Source organism: Hydra vulgaris, chromosome 14, assembly GCF_038396675.1.
Source record: "Hydra vulgaris chromosome 14, alternate assembly HydraT2T_AEP".
NCBI lineage: Eukaryota > Metazoa > Cnidaria > Hydrozoa > Anthoathecata > Hydridae > Hydra > Hydra vulgaris.
In genome coordinates, this window is record NC_088933.1 from 22,819,450 (window position 1) to 22,838,713 (window position 19,264).

At 28.0% G+C, this 19,264-nt stretch overlaps 1 protein-coding gene across 2 annotated transcripts in view; it reads left to right on the top strand.

Annotated features, from left to right (window-relative positions):
• Positions 1-15,782, top strand: part of LOC100210723 (uncharacterized) — a 33,680-nt gene extending 17,898 nt beyond the window's left edge. For both annotated transcript variants that reach the window (XM_065818305.1, XM_065818304.1), the window contains 3 exons: positions 8,015-8,540; positions 8,959-9,170; positions 15,335-15,782. In XM_065818305.1, coding sequence (XP_065674377.1) covers positions 8,015-8,540; positions 8,959-9,170; positions 15,335-15,706 — 1,110 coding nt within the window. In that variant the 3' untranslated portion in view covers positions 15,707-15,782. The remainder of the gene's footprint in view (positions 1-8,014; positions 8,541-8,958; positions 9,171-15,334) is intronic.
• The last annotated feature ends 3,482 nt before the right edge of the window (positions 15,783-19,264 follow it).

The following is a 19,264-nucleotide window of genomic DNA, read 5'->3' on the forward strand; positions in this document are numbered from 1 at the left end:
CAACAAATGTGCTTACATAACTTTGTGAATTTAGGCTGGCTTGGAATCTTTTGTTCCCTCTTGACAATTCCAGGTCAAGCCTCACTCTCCTCCATTGTTTTCCTCACACTGTGCTGCTGGGATTGCCAATCGAAACCGTTACTTCCATATCTATCAGCAAAACAATTCTCCAGAAAACAGATGTCTGTTTATAACTGCTAGAAACAAAGCTGAATTGTTTGCTTTCACTTCTTAATTCCACTAGCTGCGTTCTACCTGATATAGCCGTCAAACAGCTTGATCCATTGCTTGACATTCATATCACTCCAGCTTCTGTATCTAAAGTGATTTCCTGCCTAGACTCTTCTACAGCTTGTGGCCCAGACAACATACTTGTTATAGTCTTGCAGAATTGTTCTCTGAAGCTGTCGTCTATACTTTCAAAACTATTCAACAAGAAGTGCTTATCAGAGTCTTGTTTTCCAACCTGCTGAAAAGCAGCATCTGTTATTTCTATCTTTAAAAATTCTGGAGAGCAATCTGATTCGTCCCATTAGTCTTCTTCCTATCATAAACAAAGTTTATGAATCTTAACAAACACTTAATTTCTCATCTTGAATTTAATAACTTACTTTCTGACCATCAATATGGATTTCGATCTTCTCGTTCTACAGCTGATTTGCTAACAGTAATAACTGATAGGTTTTATCGTACATTAGATAAAGGTGGAGAAGGTTAAGGCCATCGCTCTTGACATTTCAAAAGTTGCTGATAAAGTTCGGCATGCTGGTCTTCTCCATAAGCTTTCTTCTTATGGTGTATCTGACATCGTCTTTAAGATTATTGAATCCTTCCTTTCCAATTGTAGTATAAAAGTTGTCCTCGATGGACAGCACTCTTCTTCATATTCTGTAATTTCAGGTGTTCCTCAAGATTCTATCCTTGGCCCTATACTCTTTTTAATTAACATTAACGATCTTCCAGATATTCTCACATCTAATGTGGCATTGTTTGCTGATGATACTAACATTTGTTCTTGTCATGATAAGAAGCCAACACTCTCTAATTGCTTAGAGGGGGCATTTGAGTTTGAAAAGGATCTCACTTCTACTACAGCATGGGGCTCACTGTGGCTGGTGAACTTCAATACAGATAAAACTCAATTTTTTTCAGCCAATTGTTGTTGCAATAATTTAGATCTTCCTATATTTATGAACGGTGATGTACTCGAAGAGTCATCCACTCTTCATCTTCTAGGATTAACTCTTACTTCCGATCTTTCTTGGAAACCATATATCAAATCTGTTGCAAAACTAGCATCTGCTAAGGTTGCATCTCGTTATCGAGCTCATCACTTTCTTACTCTGAAGTCTATTCTCTATCTCTATAAATCTCAAATCCGGCCTTGTATGGAATACTGTTGCCATTACTGGGGTGGATCTTCTAATGATGCCCATTCTCATTTAGATAAGTTGCAAAAGCACATTGTAAACATAGTTGGACCTGCTCTTGCAGCCAACCTTCAACCATTATCACATTGTCGTAATGTTGCTTCTCTTTCTCTTTTCTGCAAATACTATAATGGGCACTTCTCTAATAGCTAGTGTCTCTTGTACCATCTACTAAAATTCATTCTCATGTTACTTGTCATTCAATTGAGTCTCATCCTTTTTCTTTGACTGTTCTTAAGTGCTCCAAAAACTCTTATTTGTCTAGTTTTTTTCCGCGAACATCAGTTCTTTGGAATTTGCTTCCTTTATCTTGCTTTCTTAATTCATATAATTTGCAATCCTTTAAGTTGTCTGTCAATCGTTATCTTGCTCTACAATCTTCATCTTTTCTCTTCCAGTAACTTCCAACTCTAATTAGTGGTTGCTTGCAGTCTTGTTGGAAGGGAGGATGTTTAAAAAAAAAAGATATGATATGTAAAAAAAATTTTGTACAATATTCTATTCCATAAACTGCAGTCTAAGATTGTTTCTACATACAATTATCACATTAGCACTGCTTATATTTTGACATTTTTTCTTATATAATGCCAAAAATGAATTTTATGTATTGTTTATACCTATTACATATCTTTTGCGACAAATTTACATTATTCAAACTAGCAAATTTCCTGTACAAATCATGCTTTTGAATTAATTTTCTTTAATGGACTGGAAATTTATTTGGCTATCAACTTAAATTTATTTTGGTAACATTGATTTTCGGGCTATGTCCACTGTTTGGCCCATTGTGATATAGTTGTCCATGAGAGAAACATGTTTTTTTAGGTATACACCAACTCTATCAAATGTTTGACCTTGACTTTTATTAATTGCCATTGAATAAGCTAATCTGACAGGAAACTGACGACATTTCAGAACAAAAGGTAAGTTAGAATCTGATGGAGTCAACTGAATTCGAGGAACAAAGACCTGTTTACCACCAGAAACACCTATCAAAACCTCTGCATCAATATAATTATTTTGAAGAGTACGAACTTTCATTGGAGTGCCATTGTATAACCCAGCTTATCATCATTTGCAAAATGATGTAAAATATGAACATGTGGCAAACCACACTTTTGAAGTTCAATAACCTGAACATGAGTTACAATTTTTCCTAATACACCATGCTTAAAAATATCATTTAGGAGATTATTTAATTTGAGTTTAAATACTCTAAAGTTACTTGATGAATTTCTTTATCTTCTACTTCAGCCATGTTTTTAAATGCAAAAGCAAATAGGTTTATTTCACTAATAAACATTTCATTTCACTGTTGTTGCATTCTAAAATTTACTGTTGCAAATGGGTCATAGATATACATTTGACAATATGTGGGGAAATATCTTGATCTGGCCTAAAATTACCTACACAATGAAAAGCCTGACCACATATTCTAATATATGGTGGTCATGATTCCTAAGTTGAACCACATTAGCTTTAAATGAAGCAAAAAACAGATACACATCTAAAATGTTTAAAAAAATTCATATTGGAATTATGATCTATATAACTCCTTGTAAATAAATCTTGTAAAGCTTGTGGAAGTAGTGAAAGTGGAGGCAAAATTATCTTTCATTATGGTAACATAGAAAATGTTTTTCATCAGCAAACTTTTTAGCACCACAATGCTGACAGATTGGGTTCAGTTCTCCTTAAAAATTATAACCTGGAATATTATTACTTCTTGCTATACAATGCATTCTTCCTTGTTTAGTTGCATTTCATAGACTTTGTAGATTAATTTCATGATTAATTTTATTTCACCTAGGTCCATTTCTTTCAATTTGACAAAAGTTATTATCAACTTGCCTAACCACATTATCCTTATTGGGGTTCAAATTAATTTCTGCTTGCCGAGCAGCATTTCTTACATTTTGACAATGATAAATTTCATTTCACTTTGCTCTATCTCTTCCATTTCAACTATTATTTTCAAGTTGTCTATTAGCATTTACACTAATAACTTCTTAAAGCCCAATATCAATCATTTCAATTTCACTATTATCATGATACAAATTAACAGTAGTATTTCTATTTTGTAGCAAATAAACATAAAAAGTCTTGCAATCTTTTTTTATAAAATTTCTTAATACTACTCTAAAGTAAAGAAAAGACAAAAATAAGTAACTTTAATAAACCTGTTATTAAAAAAAAAAGTATTAATAAAATCAAAATTCAATAAAAATTAACAAAATCCTACAATTCTAATAACAAAGAGGTAACTTTTACATTTGATATCTGATAATGGTTTAAGGGATTTTCCTTAACTTTGAAACCCCATTAGATTTTTGCGTAAGAAATTCAAAATAGTACTTTAATGACCAATAGTTTCAAGAAATGTCTTATTGATTTTATATATTTATATTCTTTAAACCTAAATTAGATATGTTGTATTTACAACCTGATATTGGAAGTTAGGCATATAACTTTAGAATTGAGCACCCAGCACTCATCATTTTTATCAGAATTTTTTTTATTTTATAAGTTATCTTATTTGAAGTAAAAAATAGGAATTAATGATGGTACATCTTTGTGCCAGTAACTGTTCTACCACCTAAATGCATTTTTTTAATTGTACTCTAGTTTGATTGATTTGGGCTGCATTGAGGGCTGCAATTCTATCACAGGGGAATTTACCATTTGCTGGTAGCAAGAAATACCCATTTAGCATTTGAACCATAGGTCTTTATTGTGATGACAAAAATTGATTAAGTTTTTAAAATGTGCTCCGCACTCATCGGAAAAATACTTCACTCAGGTAGATTTTCTTTGATTTATTGTTCTATTTTTTTGAATCTTGTAAATAATTCCTGTGTCATAATCGACATCTTTTGGAAAAAAAAAAAAGACTTTTGTTTTAAAAATGCTTTCTCTATAAAATAAATTCCAATTGTAAAAAGTAAACATCAACTTTATGAGTTGATTTATGAGGAGTAAACATGAGAATGTTTGGTAAGCTTATCATCTTGTGGCATTTATTGTAACAGCAGCAGCTGTATGGTCAGTACTTTGCCTTGGCTTGAATACTACATTTTCTACTAGCTTGTAACCCAAAAGTTTCTATTAGAACTAGAGCAAGCTTATAAAACAGATAGCATTTTCAATATGTTTATGTTGGAAATAAAACAGTTGAATGTGGTTTTGGTTGGGTAAAATTGATTTTGTTTCAAATTTTCTTGGGCTGTCAACTTTTTTACAGTACTGTCAATCCCATCTCATAACGATTTTCCGCAAAAAAAATTTCATCCAGCATTAAGTCCGAACTTACTTGCTAGTTGGCATAGATTGAAAAAGTTTTTAAATTTTTTATTGCCCTGCACAACCATCAGTGAATCATTTGGACAAATTGAGAAATTTTGTTTTCAATGTAAGATTAGTTGAAATAGTTTGCGCATGTGGGTAACACTGTATGTAATGTCAACTGATATAAAACAATAAGAAATATTTTTTAGTACATGTTCATCATCTTTATTATATATTATAATGGATGTAAAAACATTGGGTGTTCAAGTGGTAGCTCTGCATTTCATCTTGAACTACAAAAGCATAGTTTTCTGCAAAGTTGCCAATAATTATTATGCTTGATTGATCCATATTTTGTTTTAGTTGATTAATGTACTTTGTTTGAGAGTATGCAATTAAAGAATGAGCTTGTACCTTTTCAAAGCAAGATACTAATTGTTCAAGAAATGTTGGAACATCTACTGTCAAACCCAATAGTGCTGCACAATCTGTAGTTTGGTAAAAACAAGTAGAATGTGTAATAATAGAACTAAAAGTAAATAGAACACTTATACATGACATTTTTTCCTGGTGCAAGTGTTTAAATTTTGCTTCATTTAGGCCAATTTGGTCTAAATGAAGCAAATTTGAGTTGCTTATTTGCATTTCAGGATTCTTTTCTTTGTATAATGCATACAGTTCTTTTAAATACACAAAAGATGTTTGTTTTTTTATTTATTGATGTTTTTTCCAATGCTTACACATATTTTTTTCCATGTTTATTTTCCATAGTTTGACATAAACTTATTTTCCAGGCATAGTTTGACATTGACATACATTTTTATTGTAACTACGATTTTCTAAAAATAATTTCTAAAAAAAAAAGATTGTCCTCACATTTATTTTGTCATGTTTTAGAAAGTTGAAAAAAAAAGTTGAAAAATTATATATAATAATAAAATATTTAAATTTTACAGCTACGTACTAGTTTTTTATTTTATTTTTTATTATTTTTTTTGTATGTGCATTTAATGCTTCACATCAAGCTTTCTGTCATATGGGATACATTTTCAAATATTTTCAGTATGTCTCACACATGACATTCCTAAGTTTGATAGTTCAATGTTACAGCCTTATGATTTTTTTTTTCCATCATTGCCTAAAATTTCTATAACATCTTGTTGGCCGATCCATGTCTTTGATGTAATTAAGCCAATAGAATACATCTTAATAAGAATTTACTTATATGAACCAATTGTTTATGTTTCAATGTTTAAAGTACTTTTATTGAATTCAGCATCAAAAAAGCATTATAGATGTTTATTTTCATATTTTTACTTTTGTTATTTCTTATTTTATCTGTTTTTTCAAAATTTTATGAAAGTGGAATCATTTTAGGAAACCAGGTCAATATTAAAATGGAAATATCTCTAGAACCTTTTAACATTTTGGGCTTACATTTTTTGTGTTTTCTTTGCGACATTCAACAGCTAAAGAAGTTTGAAGAAACTATGGGGACCCATGGTTCAAAATTTTCATAAATTTTGGATGATTAATATGTGGAACTATTCTTTTGACAAACTGACATTGGCATTAGGATAGTCTTTTTTAAATGCAGCATGTAATTCATTGAAATTAATTAGTATAACCTTTTTTAAACATGTTGGTTTTTCTTAATATTAACAAAATCTTTTTTTCCTGTCATCATTCTTTTATTCTTTAACATCATTCAAAGAAACTGCTACAATATTATACGCTAAAAAAAGATATTTTAACAACTCTGTCTATAGCACTTTTTTTACTTTCCTTGTGTGTTCCGATAGGGTCGCAACTCTTTCTAATTTATCTCTCAAAAGATTATTTAACAGGTTGCTCATGATAACAGCATCTAATTAAACTAAATGTTTTTTAAAAATTTTTTATGATATTTAAAAATATTTAGTTTAATTAGATGCTGTTATCATTTTGGTGTCATAATATAATAAGTAGATATATCTACTCATTACATTAAATAATATTATAAGTAGATTATATCTTTCATTTAAACAAAACCTTGCTTATTAGAAAGTTCTGTTTTGGGGCAATGAATGTTGAGAATTTTTCCGACATCACATTTCTTTATATTAAATATATTTATTATTTATAATATTACTAGCTAAACAAACAACTAAGCAATAAGATTCTTGATCATTCTTTAAAAAAACACAAACAAGTTAAGTATGACCTTTTTAAAAAAATAAAATCTCTTGTTTAATTTTAATACATATAATATAAGAACTCTGTCTGAACCTAGTTACTAAATAGTATATTAACATCTTTTAATTTTATGTTATTTTTAAAAATTTTTAATGATAAAATTATTTAAAATTTTATTATTAATTTAATATTATTTAAAATAAAATTATAATAAAACAAATGAAAAGGGCAAGGAAGGAGTTGCACATGACCTCACTGCCCCTTTGTCCATCTTGATCTATGATTATATATATGTTTTAGATTAGTCATTAAATAAAACTATTTCGATATTTTATTAAAAAAAAATGTTTTTAAAAACAATCTTCATCATTACAAAATTTAAGCTTTCAAAGTTATGAAAAGATGTTATTTTTGACTTTGATCAAGTATTAGAGAAATAATGTATAGATCTATTTTTTTCAGTAGACCTTAAATTAAGTAATGATATACAATTAAACTTTTTACCTGGGATTTTGAACAACCCCTCTCTATTTGGCTTTTGGCTGCAAAAATCAAAAGTTTTAAAGTCAATATTTTTGAATAATAATGGATATAAGCGGCATGACTTGAAGTTATCAAGTCCTGATAGTGCTATTTTTAAATACCTCAAGCTAAAAATCTATTGTAGTTTCAAGTTTTAGGCATCCCCTAAACCATTATCAAGATATTATATGTCAAAATTGTTTAATTGTCATTTCATATTATCACTAAATTACTGAATCAGTATTATTTCAATTGGCAGTTATCATTTATTTAATATGGATTGCAAATGTGTGAAAATAAAACAATTCTGAGACATAAGGACGACATGGTCCAAATGTTTTCATATGGAATGACCCAGTTACATTTTTCAATTATTATTTCAGGTTGTTAAAGATAGTTCTGTAAGTTGTGCTCTTTTTGTAAAATTTAAAAAAATTAGTCTGGTTATGATGTCACTCGCATAAACTAAACGTAAACGATAAGTAAAAACTGGTCTAAATTATGATTAGCCATGCTCATAAGTTTTATTAAAAGCTAAGTACAAATTTTTCTCAGTAAATAAAAAATAAGATTTGTATTTTTTTAATCTCCTAAAACTTTAGAGGCAAACAGAATGCTGTCCAGACTTATTTTATCGGTTTACACTGATAGAAAAGTATGAAGAAAGTCGTGTTGTAGTTGCTAACGCTGTTGGTTGTCACCCTGATAATCTTGTTTTTGTTGAAAATATTACTGAAGGTATAAATGTTTCTCTTCGTTCTTTTCTTCGCAACTTTACCAAGAGTGACTCAATATTATGCTTGCGAAGCATTGGGTACAGTGCTGTTTTAAAAGCAATAGATGTGCTTGCAAAAGAATATAATGTGAAAGTTGTTAACTTGGAAATTCAGTTCCCGATTCATTCAAAAGAAGATTTGTGCGCACAATTTGAAGATGCTATTCTGAAACATCCGAGAATCAAGTTAGCAATTTTTGATCACATTACTAGTGCATCTTCTGTTGTTTTACCAATTCATGATCTTGGAATTATATGTCAAAAGTACAATGTTATATCAGTTGTTGACGGGGCTCATGCACCTGGACAACTATATTTGGACGTTGAGAACTACAATGTTGACATTTATTTAGGTATGAGTTGGTGGTTTTTAATTTTATATCTTTTTTATATCATTATTTTTTTTAAATTACTTTAATAATATTATATTCTATCTGCACTATTTACAAATTCTTAAATTCTCTTTTAATTAATAAAAATATTTTGCAAAAAAAAAATGATATTGGAGGTTGGGACCAATCTATGTTATGGAACTGTTAACAGTTAAGGAACTGTTATATTAGGTATTTTTTAATATATATTGTATAAAACACAAGTATAGAGAAGAAATATATGAAATACGGAATCAAATCCAATAATGATCAAGCTAGAATCACTAATTCAGTATGTTTTGGAAATTTTATATCTCAGTTTAAGCATACCTAAAATAAATTTAATTTTCTATTTATTTAATAATGCTTCAAAAAACATGATGCTTTAAAACAATTTTAGGAAATCTTCACAAGTGGTACTATACTCCTAAAAGCTGTGCTATTATGTATGTGAAGAGTAAATATCATGATCAAATGCAGCCATCATGGGTTTCACATCACGCTTATATGAACTTTCATCAGCGATTCTGGAGACAAGGAACAAAGAATTACACTGCAATGCTTACTGCAGGCTATTCTGTTGGAGAGTATATGAAGAATATTGGTGGAATAGTAAGTAGCTTATATAGTCCTATTAAATATTTAAATAGTTTTTTTTAACATGAGTTTGTTTTAAATGTCATATTATCTTTAGATGATTTTTTTTCCATATTCTTAGATTCTTATATCTCTAAAGGGAAACAGTTATGCATAATATATATATATATATATATATATATAAATATATATATATATATATATATATATATATATATATATATATATATATATATATATATATATATATATATATATATATATATATATATATATAAAGTATAAGATAATGATTCCAATCCATTAAATCACAAATGACTAATAAGCGAAAGAACTTTTTATAGAAACATCTAATGTATAGAAAAATGTTTTTATACAGGTTTTTGTTTTGTTAATAAAATAATTTGTTCAAACAAAATCTGAAAAACTTTAATAGTCACACAAAAATAAAAAGATAAATGTATTTTTGTGTTGTAATTTGAATTGAAAATAGTATTGGTTAAAAAGTTGTCAAAGGAGCTTTCTAAAAATGGCCAAGTACAAAACAGCTTCATAGTACTGTTTTGTATTAGGCCATTTCTAGATTAGTTTTTGATAGCAATAACAACTTCAAAAAATTATTCAGAATAAAGTATATTTTTGAATTAAATTGTGGTTTACTTTTTCTATACATTGGTTAGGGATGGGATCGAAAAATTCTACATTTTTTCAACTTTATATTCAAGTTTATGTTCGAATTTTGATCAGATAAATTCGAGTTTGGTTGCATTTGGAAAAAAATAAGTTTTATCTTTATTTATACAGTATGGTGTAGTGGTAGTGGCTTGCCTCAAGTGAGAAGTTGCGAGTTCAATCCCCACCATGTCCCTGGTAGTACCGCTCTCAATTCGTTTCTCCGCGCAGCAGCTTTGTTTGTCAAGGTTTATGTTTCAGAGTTATAGAATTGAGAGAGGGTTGTAACCACAACTAAAGTAGCCTCCTCAATTTTAGTGACCTTCATGGTCTTGGGTAATTCGAATTAAAAAAAATCTAGTGTAATAAATTCTTTTTGTTTCACTACCCAGATATTATTTTGCAATACAAAGTATATTTTTAATTTTGTAAATTTAATTAGATATCAATTAAAATAAAAAATTGCAAAAAAATCTGCAAACTAACTTCTAGATAATATGCAGGGTGACATGTTTTTTACATGCCATTAGATATGTACTTAGGTTTAAGCTCATTTGAAGATGGAGATTAATAAATTCTTTAAAAAAAGTGCTGAACCCATTAAAAAAAAGATCAAAATAAAAATGAATCTTTGAAGATAGTTCTTGGAATATTAATATTCTACCTATTGTGCAACAATCAAAAAACTCAGTCTTAAGTGTTATCTACCATGCATGCACAGAGTTAGAAGTGGAGGGAGCTATTTAATGGGATAAAGCGAATTGCACTAAAAATAGTTAATAATAGTTATAACTATTTCTTGCTGAAATTTAACAAAAAAAACAATTAAAATAATTTATAGCAAAAGTGTTAAACAATAGTGTGTAATAAGCACACTCTATATCAGTTGATGACTTGATGTTCGCTTTTAACATATTCCTCTTTTAATTCCTCTAATCGTTTTTTGAACACTTTCACTGATGTAGGTAGCACGACATATGGAGGAAGATGATTCCATGCAGTAGCTATTCTATTAAAAATGAAATTCTCTCTTTATCGACAACATTCTTTTATTAATTTCTTTTTGAATTTAATGGAGTTTCTTCTGTATGCAGATTGTTCCAATAACTCTTTAGGTTTTCTTATTATTTTTGATTCAAAACTTAGATGTAAGAGGCTTCTTGTTCGAGTTGCTCTTCTTTGAACTTTTTCAAGAGCTTATATATTGTATTTCTTTGATGAATTCCAAACTGATGCTGCATATTTGAGAAGGGATCAAACAAAGACTTTGTACAATATTTTAGCAATTGAGATGGTTTAGAATTTAAAAGTGTGTTTAATTAAAGCTTTTTAGATTAGCATTTTCTTAGCTCTGTTGGTGCAGTATGTTGGCTTTATTTTCCATCAGTAGATCTCAAATATGTTGGCTTTATTTTCCATAAGTAGATATCAAAACACCTAGGTCTTTTTCTAAATTTAATTTGAATTCGTATGTTATGATTGTATCGTATGACTTCAATTTAAATTCGTATGTTATGATTGTAGTCTAAGATAGTATGTTCTCTTTTTTTAATATATTTACCAAAATGCATAATTTTACATTTACATGCATTAAGTTTCATCCTCCATACTTGACACCATTTGGCTTTTTTATCTATTTCATTTTGTAATTTATTTCTTAGTGTCCAATTTCGTCCAGCTTAGCAAGAATTATACTATCATTGGCGTATATTTTTGTTGCGTGGACAATTGACAAGGAAAGTCATTTATGAATATTGTAAATAAAAGTGGTCCAAATACTGATCCTTGTATTACATGACTTCTAATTGGACACTAGTCAGACAGGTTTTCCAAGTACTACTTGTTGTTGTCTGTTACTTAAGAATGATTTTATCCATGCAGCAAGTTTATTATTAAAACTTAAAATGTTTATGTAATACAGTGTCGAATGCTTTAGCGAAATAAGTAAATAGAATGTCGACTGGATATTTGTTATGTAAAGCTTTATAAAAGTTTACCTAAAAAATGGCAATTGAATTTTTGAAGCACAATTGAAAATATAAAAGAAAAAATATTGTTTTTCTATGTACATGCAAACTTATCTACTGATGTCTTAAATGATAAACTTTTTTAGTTTAAATGTGCCATGTGTTAAAGCTTCAAAGAAAGTGGTCAAATATATGTATCAAAGAACTTTGATGGTTACATTATTCTTGCATAATTTAGCCTCAGTTTTTTAAACTCAGAAAAGTAAGATTTCAGTTTCAAAAGTTTCTTGTGGTAATATATTAATAATCAAATAGTAGAACAATACAAATATTTACAAATGCTATTGATATTGGTGCCAGTTTGGCTTTATTTCTAATAATAGATATTACCATGAAACCGGGTAAATATAAACAGTAGGATGATGGGAGGTTAACTTCCTGTAACAAGAAAAAACATTTGCATAATGAGTTTTTATCATTTTTTTAGCTTTATTAAGATGTTCTACTAATGATTTTAAGTATTACTGATTAAAAAATAACTAAAAATCGAGACAAAATTTGTATAACTATAAAAATATACGAAGGAATAATTTAATAGCAATACAATTACTCATATTTTGTTACAAATTTAAATCATTACATGTGTAAATTAGGTAATGTAGTGGTTGATATATATGGTAGCAGTGTAGTGGTAGAGTGCCTACTTAGTAAGTGAGAGATTTTGAGTTCAATCCCCCCCCCTCCTCCTCATGTTCCTGGTAGTACTGTGCTCAACTTGTTTCTCCATGCAGCAAGTATGCTTAATGGGGCTTCAAAGTTAAAGGGTTACATTTGTTTCAAAGTTAAAGGTTTAATTTGTTGTTACAAACTGAGAACAGTTTGTAACAACAAACTTCAAAATAAGTATTTTCTTCAACTGAGTGACTCTCTTAGCGAAGGTGAATACTGCAGAAAATGAAAGATAAATGGAAAAAATTATAATAATAAAAGCTTTATTACAAATCATTTTCAAAACGTATTAAAATTAAAACAAAAATCTATTAAAATTGAATATACTAACATACTAAAAAAAGAAAGCACAACAGTATTGCACCAGAAAGAAAAGTTATAAGTTGTTGCAAAGTAAAAAAATATGTCAGCAAATCAGATTAAGCATATTAAAAAATGAATTTGCAAAATGATTCAATTTATCACAAGCATTGTTTATGTATGCAAAATTATCAATCAAAAGATCTTATTGTGAAAAAATTATGTTAATGTAATGTAAACTTGTTATTGTAAAAAAAAAAAAAGACTATAAAATTATCATTAAAAGTTTAAAACCTAAATTTAAGAAGCAGCTGAAGTAGATAAAAGTTGACTAAAAAACTAGATCAACACAAAAAACCTTTTAATTTAAATTAAATTTTATTATTTAGATTTTTTTATACTTTTTAAATTATTAAAGTTGATAATTTTTTATAAAGTTATAGAATTTTTAATTTTATCTAAATTTTTAATTATTACTAGTAAGTACCCAGCTAACACAAAACGTTCAAGAACGTCCAATAAATGTTGCAAATGTTCAAGAACGTTATATGAACATTCATAGAAAGTACTCAAACGTTCGCAACATTCATCAAACGTACTCAAACGTTTTGCGTTAGCTGGGTATACTAGTGATGTTGAGAAATGTTTTGCATTCTTTATATAAGTGGTGGCCATCTTCTGATTCACTATATTCTTAAAAATGTGTTGCAATATACCTATTAAAACCATGACATTTAACACATGCAGTAGGTGTACTAATGAGCTAAAGATTGGGGGAGGAGGTATTGAACCAGCGTGTTATTTTATAAATAATATTAATAGAAAAGTAGTTACAAAAATTAGTTGTGAGCACAACTGTGTACTAAAATCTTACTGCTAATAATAAGTCTGTCTACATGTCTCCAGTCAAGCATTCATAATTTGGTGAACTTTAAACGTGAAAAAGTTGATTCACCTATGTGGATCAAAACAAGAGTCAATGTTTGACTCGTGTGGCTATAGTACATTTGGTAAAATTGAGGTTCTTTTCAAAAATCATCCTCGAATTCTCTAGCTTGAATATTAGTCAGTTTTTAGAGTTATATTTTCATTTTTCAGCTGTTTTTCTTCAAAGTGAAATGTGCCAGAAAATTTTGTGGCACGTTTTGTATTTAAATCCTTGTTATAAGGAAAAGATTAATATTGCACAATATTTTTAGCTTTTTTCAAATCTTGAAACTTGGCCTCAAAATCTTCTTTTTAAATTTGTACATTATTAATCTTTCTCTTTAAGAAAATTTCAGTTAATAAATCAGGTAATCGTTGCAGAAATTTATGTTTACTCAGTGTAAAATATTTCTATGTATAATAATTCTAGCTGTTCATCATGTTGTTGTTGGATTTGACACCATTTGAGGGCACTTTCTCAAATGGAATTAACAATTTTAAACGCTCTATATATATTTTTTTTTTATTTTTATTTTTTTTTTTTTGCATTTAATCTTTTGCTAGCAAACATTTGTTAGTGAATTATGCAGTTCTAAAAACATAGGAATTCATCATCGTTTCAGTATATTAATGCCGCCTATTATTGCTCTGGCTTTATTTTTTGTTATTGAAACTAATTTAAAAAATGGTTTTTAACTTTAACCTGTAGTTTTTATTTAAATTATTGAAATGCTATATATTAAAACTCAAAACGCCATTTATATTAGAATCTTATGCATTAATAATAACAAAAGTAATGATTTGAAGTAGACACTTCTGCACAGGCAAGTATAAGGTTTAATAAATAATATCATAATTAATAAATAGTTTCTGCAAAAAAAGTGATTTATCAATGACTTTAAGAAGTTTGAGCAATATTAAAATTGAAAAATATTCTTTTTTTTTTTGGTTTTGAACAATAACGAAAGAATACATTTTTAGGTGAGTCCAAAACCAGTCTTAAAAAGAAACTTGTTATAAAGTTAGTGAGCATTATAACTTGGCTCAAATTTTTTTTTTTTGTTTGCATTTTTTTTTCTAAAGTTGTTGTTTTTATTGTATAGAAAAAATAAAATAGTAATAAACAGAATTATTTACAATTTTTTGAAAAAATTGAACACAAAAAAGTTTAAATTTAAGGTTAAAACACGAATAACGTATTGTTTATATTTTTGTAATTAAAGAGGATTTTTCCAAAAGAATTAAAGTCTAATTTTTCTGAAGTTGAGTTTGGGTAACTTTAAATTAAATCAGGGTAAACAGGTAGTGGATTAGGGAAAAGATAGGGAAATCCACCTTAGAATATTGGCAGGCGCATACTACTAATAAAATTATCTATTACTGGTTTTCAATGATAATTGCTTATTTTGATAATAATTGCTTCTGTCTTTTATACTTATTCAAAACCACGATTCAAATTTTTAACTAGCATTTCTTAAGTTCAATCATGCATATTTGTATAGAATTTCATATATTATTATATACATATTTTAGAATCGTTGTACAATTATTTATAAATACATAATTACATTTGCTAATTTCCAGAGCCATCTACATTCTTATATAACTCCACTTGTTGAATGGGCTGTCCAATTATACATCCATGAATGGGGTACAGAAGAAATTCAAGTGCCGCCAGATATGAAAGCACCATACATGCGAACTGTGTACTTACCAAACGTCTTTACGGAAGTTTATGGAGGCGACAGCATTGCAGCAGACGCGTTGATAAAGTCTTTGATAAAAGAAGAAAGATTAGTGATCTTCATCAATCCTGTTCAAGGTCGTTTATCCACTAGAGTTTCAGCACAAATATTTAGCACGCGTGCCGAATATACTTATGCGGCTGAAGTCATTAAAAGGAAAGCAATAGAGTTAACAGAAAAACTAGCCGGACAAGAGGTTGTTAACTTTTAATGCAAGTAACAAACTTGTACATTTTTTAATATAGGATTTGGTAAGTGTTTTTAGAAAAATTTATGTCATTTCATCATACTTTAAAATTTTTTTCCCTCTGTTTTATATAAAATGTTTTATTTTTTTTAATATATAATTTTTTTTTTCCGAGTGACTTAAAATATTTTTAACTCTTGCGTTTACATCTGTTTACGAAAAAATGAGTTTTTATTGCGTGCAAGCGTATAAGGAAATTTAAGAGAAATTAGGATCACTCATTTAAATGAAAATGCAATTGTTTTAAATAAATCTCATGTCATGGAAACGTAACCGTATAACATTTTATTTTTTATAGAAAGTTTGATAATTATGTTTAATCAGTAAACACTGTGACAAACAGTCTGATGAAAAAGTATTTACTAAAAATAAAAATAAAAATTTTTTTATAATAAATTTTAAAAAACAAGTGTTTATATAACTTCCAAAAAAAACTATATTTGTGTAATCTATAATACTATATTCAATATTGCATATAAAAAAAATTTCATGTATTTTCTTTATCTTTAGTATGTAGCTATGCTATTTAAAAAAGAAATTTAGATAGAAATTTAGATAAATAACAATAATACCTATCTGAATAGCATATCTTTATATTATATCTATAATCAATATAGTATGTATGCAGAAACATTTAAATTTTCACCCTACCTCGTAAAAAAGAAAAAAAACGCAGTCTCTAAAAGAATGTAGGCTTTTAATCTAATCTTGTCAGTGTTATATAATAATTTCAGGAAATATATTTTAAAAATATCTTCTTTTTTTTTTTTTTTTTTTTTTGAATGCATATTTATATATATACCCGTTCTCGTCTTCGCTTATCTAATAAGGAAAAAATAATTTAAAAAAGTCTTTGCACCTACATTCCTATTAAATAGACGGAAAAAAAATAAAAACATTGCGGTTGTAGACCTTTTTTGTAAACATTTTTCCTGATTTGATTTGGTCAGTTTTACCGCATTAAAATCGGGGTAAATATAAAATAGTTTGGAATCTGATTTATGAGTAATCTTCGGTATTGTGAACCTTAACAACAGAGAAAAAAACAACTCGTCTCTATAACAGTTTTGCGTTTCTCAACTTCCAGAAGCTTTTGCAACAAGTTTATTGCTATTGTTCCCATTTAGAGATGGGCTCAATTTGAATACAATTTAATCTCATTGTGATAAATAAGTACTGGTAAGTGTTTAGTTGATCTTGAGTAATGTTTGACATTTCTAGCAAAAAAGAAATAAAAATTTATTAATCGAAAATGTTATCAAACACATTCCGAACAATAATTTCAATGCTTATATCTCGTTCTTACTAGAAAATTTGAAATAATTTCAAATTTTCTAGTAGGAATAAGATAAGCATTTCTTTATAAATTTTTGCAACTACGAGTGAAAAAATGAAAATTACGAGTGGATTTCTATTCTAATAGTAAAAAGGCAACATGATTACGGTAAAATATTAAAGCGATCGATTATTTTTTAAAAACATGGTAAAATAGAAATTGGTCTTTAGTTAGAAGCAATAGAATCGTTGCCGCTTTTAAATATAATAAGTAACCCATGTTTTAAGGACAGGTTGCAAGTATACAGAAGGAAATATTCAATATTGAAAACGCCTTTTCCAAAAATCGAATTAATATCATTAAGTCCTAGGTTTTTGTTTGGTTGTATGATATCAAAAACGCTTTGAAACTGGGTAGAAAAATATTATAATCTTACCACAAAATTTTTTTTTTCCAGATATTGATTTAAAACTTGTTTTTGCATGATTTTCTTTATCAGCTAGCTTTTCCCAATAAGACTTTGTTGACCCTAGATTATTTTTCTTTAAACATTATTTCTCATCTGACAAAAACTTGTGGAAGTTGCAAAACAAATCTATATTTTAAACAGTAAGATAAGGCTATTAAAAAAGCTGTATAGACTTTTTGCTTAAATGGTCGGCAAGTTAAAAAGTTGGGATTAAAGGTTGATAAAAAAACGTTAAAAAGTTGATAATGCAAAAAGTTGACAGCCTCTATTGTTCTATTTGCTGTATAGGGCAGTGTACGAGAAGTAGTCGCAAAGTTAATATTTCAAAAATCACAAAAGCTAAAAACTGAAAAAATTCCATTAAAAAGAGAAATTTATTTTGGTCAAAATACTCAGATTTTACCCACGGTCGTGCCGGTAGGCCACCAAGTTTAATGAGTAAAAGTGTCCAAATGAGTTTTGAAGCAAATATATTATTTAAAAAAAAAAATTTATGGAAAAAATAAACGGGAAAAAATTCTTAAGAATGAAAATAAGAAATTTTTACGCTTTTCAAGTGTAACCCATTCTTCCAAATATATAAAAATTTTTTGGGTCTTCTGGCCCCTGTTGGCCTCCTAATATTTAATTTTAAAAGTGACGAAAGTGTGGGGGAAAAAATAAACAATAATAATCAAAAAATTAAAACAGTAAATAGAAATAAAAAACACAATATTAAAAAAAAAAATAAACAAAAAAAGAAAAATATTCTTCAACATTGACGTAGCCTTTTTGAACTTGTTGGTCACGGCTATAACTAACTGTTCGAGAACATTTTTCAAAAGAGTTTTTTAAATGCAATAGAAATAGATATGATACTCGAAGAATCGGAAATTTTAATGTACCATATAAAAAATAAAACTATCACGTTTCTCTATTTCATATCCTGGCCCTTACCTCTACAACAAACTAATATCCAAAAATATTCCAATTACAAAATTACATAACCCAAATTCTTTAAAAATACTATTTAAAAAACTTGTTCTAAACATGAACAATTTTACGAACGTATATTAAAACAAATAGTTTTAATATACGTAAAAACCTTAAAATTTACTACTAAGCAAAGTAAATGTTAGATTTTATTTATATTTCGTACACGTCTGTCAATATATTAAGTATAACAAGCCATGTAACTATATATTTATGTGTGTCAAGTACAGTTTTTATTTGTTTTTGATTATCTAATAGCTTTTTATATGTGACTATAATGCCACCATGATATTTTGCTAAAGTGAAATTTTTTAATAAATTAAGTATGCAAAAAAATCGCAACTAAAAGCGGTTTCTTGATGACAAGACCACATGCTTTTTTTGCAAGTTTCCCGCGTTCTTTTAACAGTGATACTATTTTACATTTATTATTTGTACTGAAAAAAGTTTTGATTATATGTACGATATTTTATTTTATACATTGCAAACGAACTATTTTATATTTATGTACGTATCTGTAAAGTTTTAATAAAAAAATAAATGAATAAATAAAAAAAGTTCAAATGTGTTGATTGTTTATAAGGCATACCTATAATTGTGTGGATTTTTTAGATCCAACTGTGCAAAAGTTTGAGGATTTTTGGACGAAATGTCACTCCGTTCTCCAATTAAATATTTGAAAAGTATTATAAACCTGATAAGGTTTTTAAAAAAGTAGTTCATTGCTTTCTAAATTGCTTTTTAACACTTTTTAATACATTTTCAACTCACTTCCGGTACATATGCAACATATTGAATACTTAGA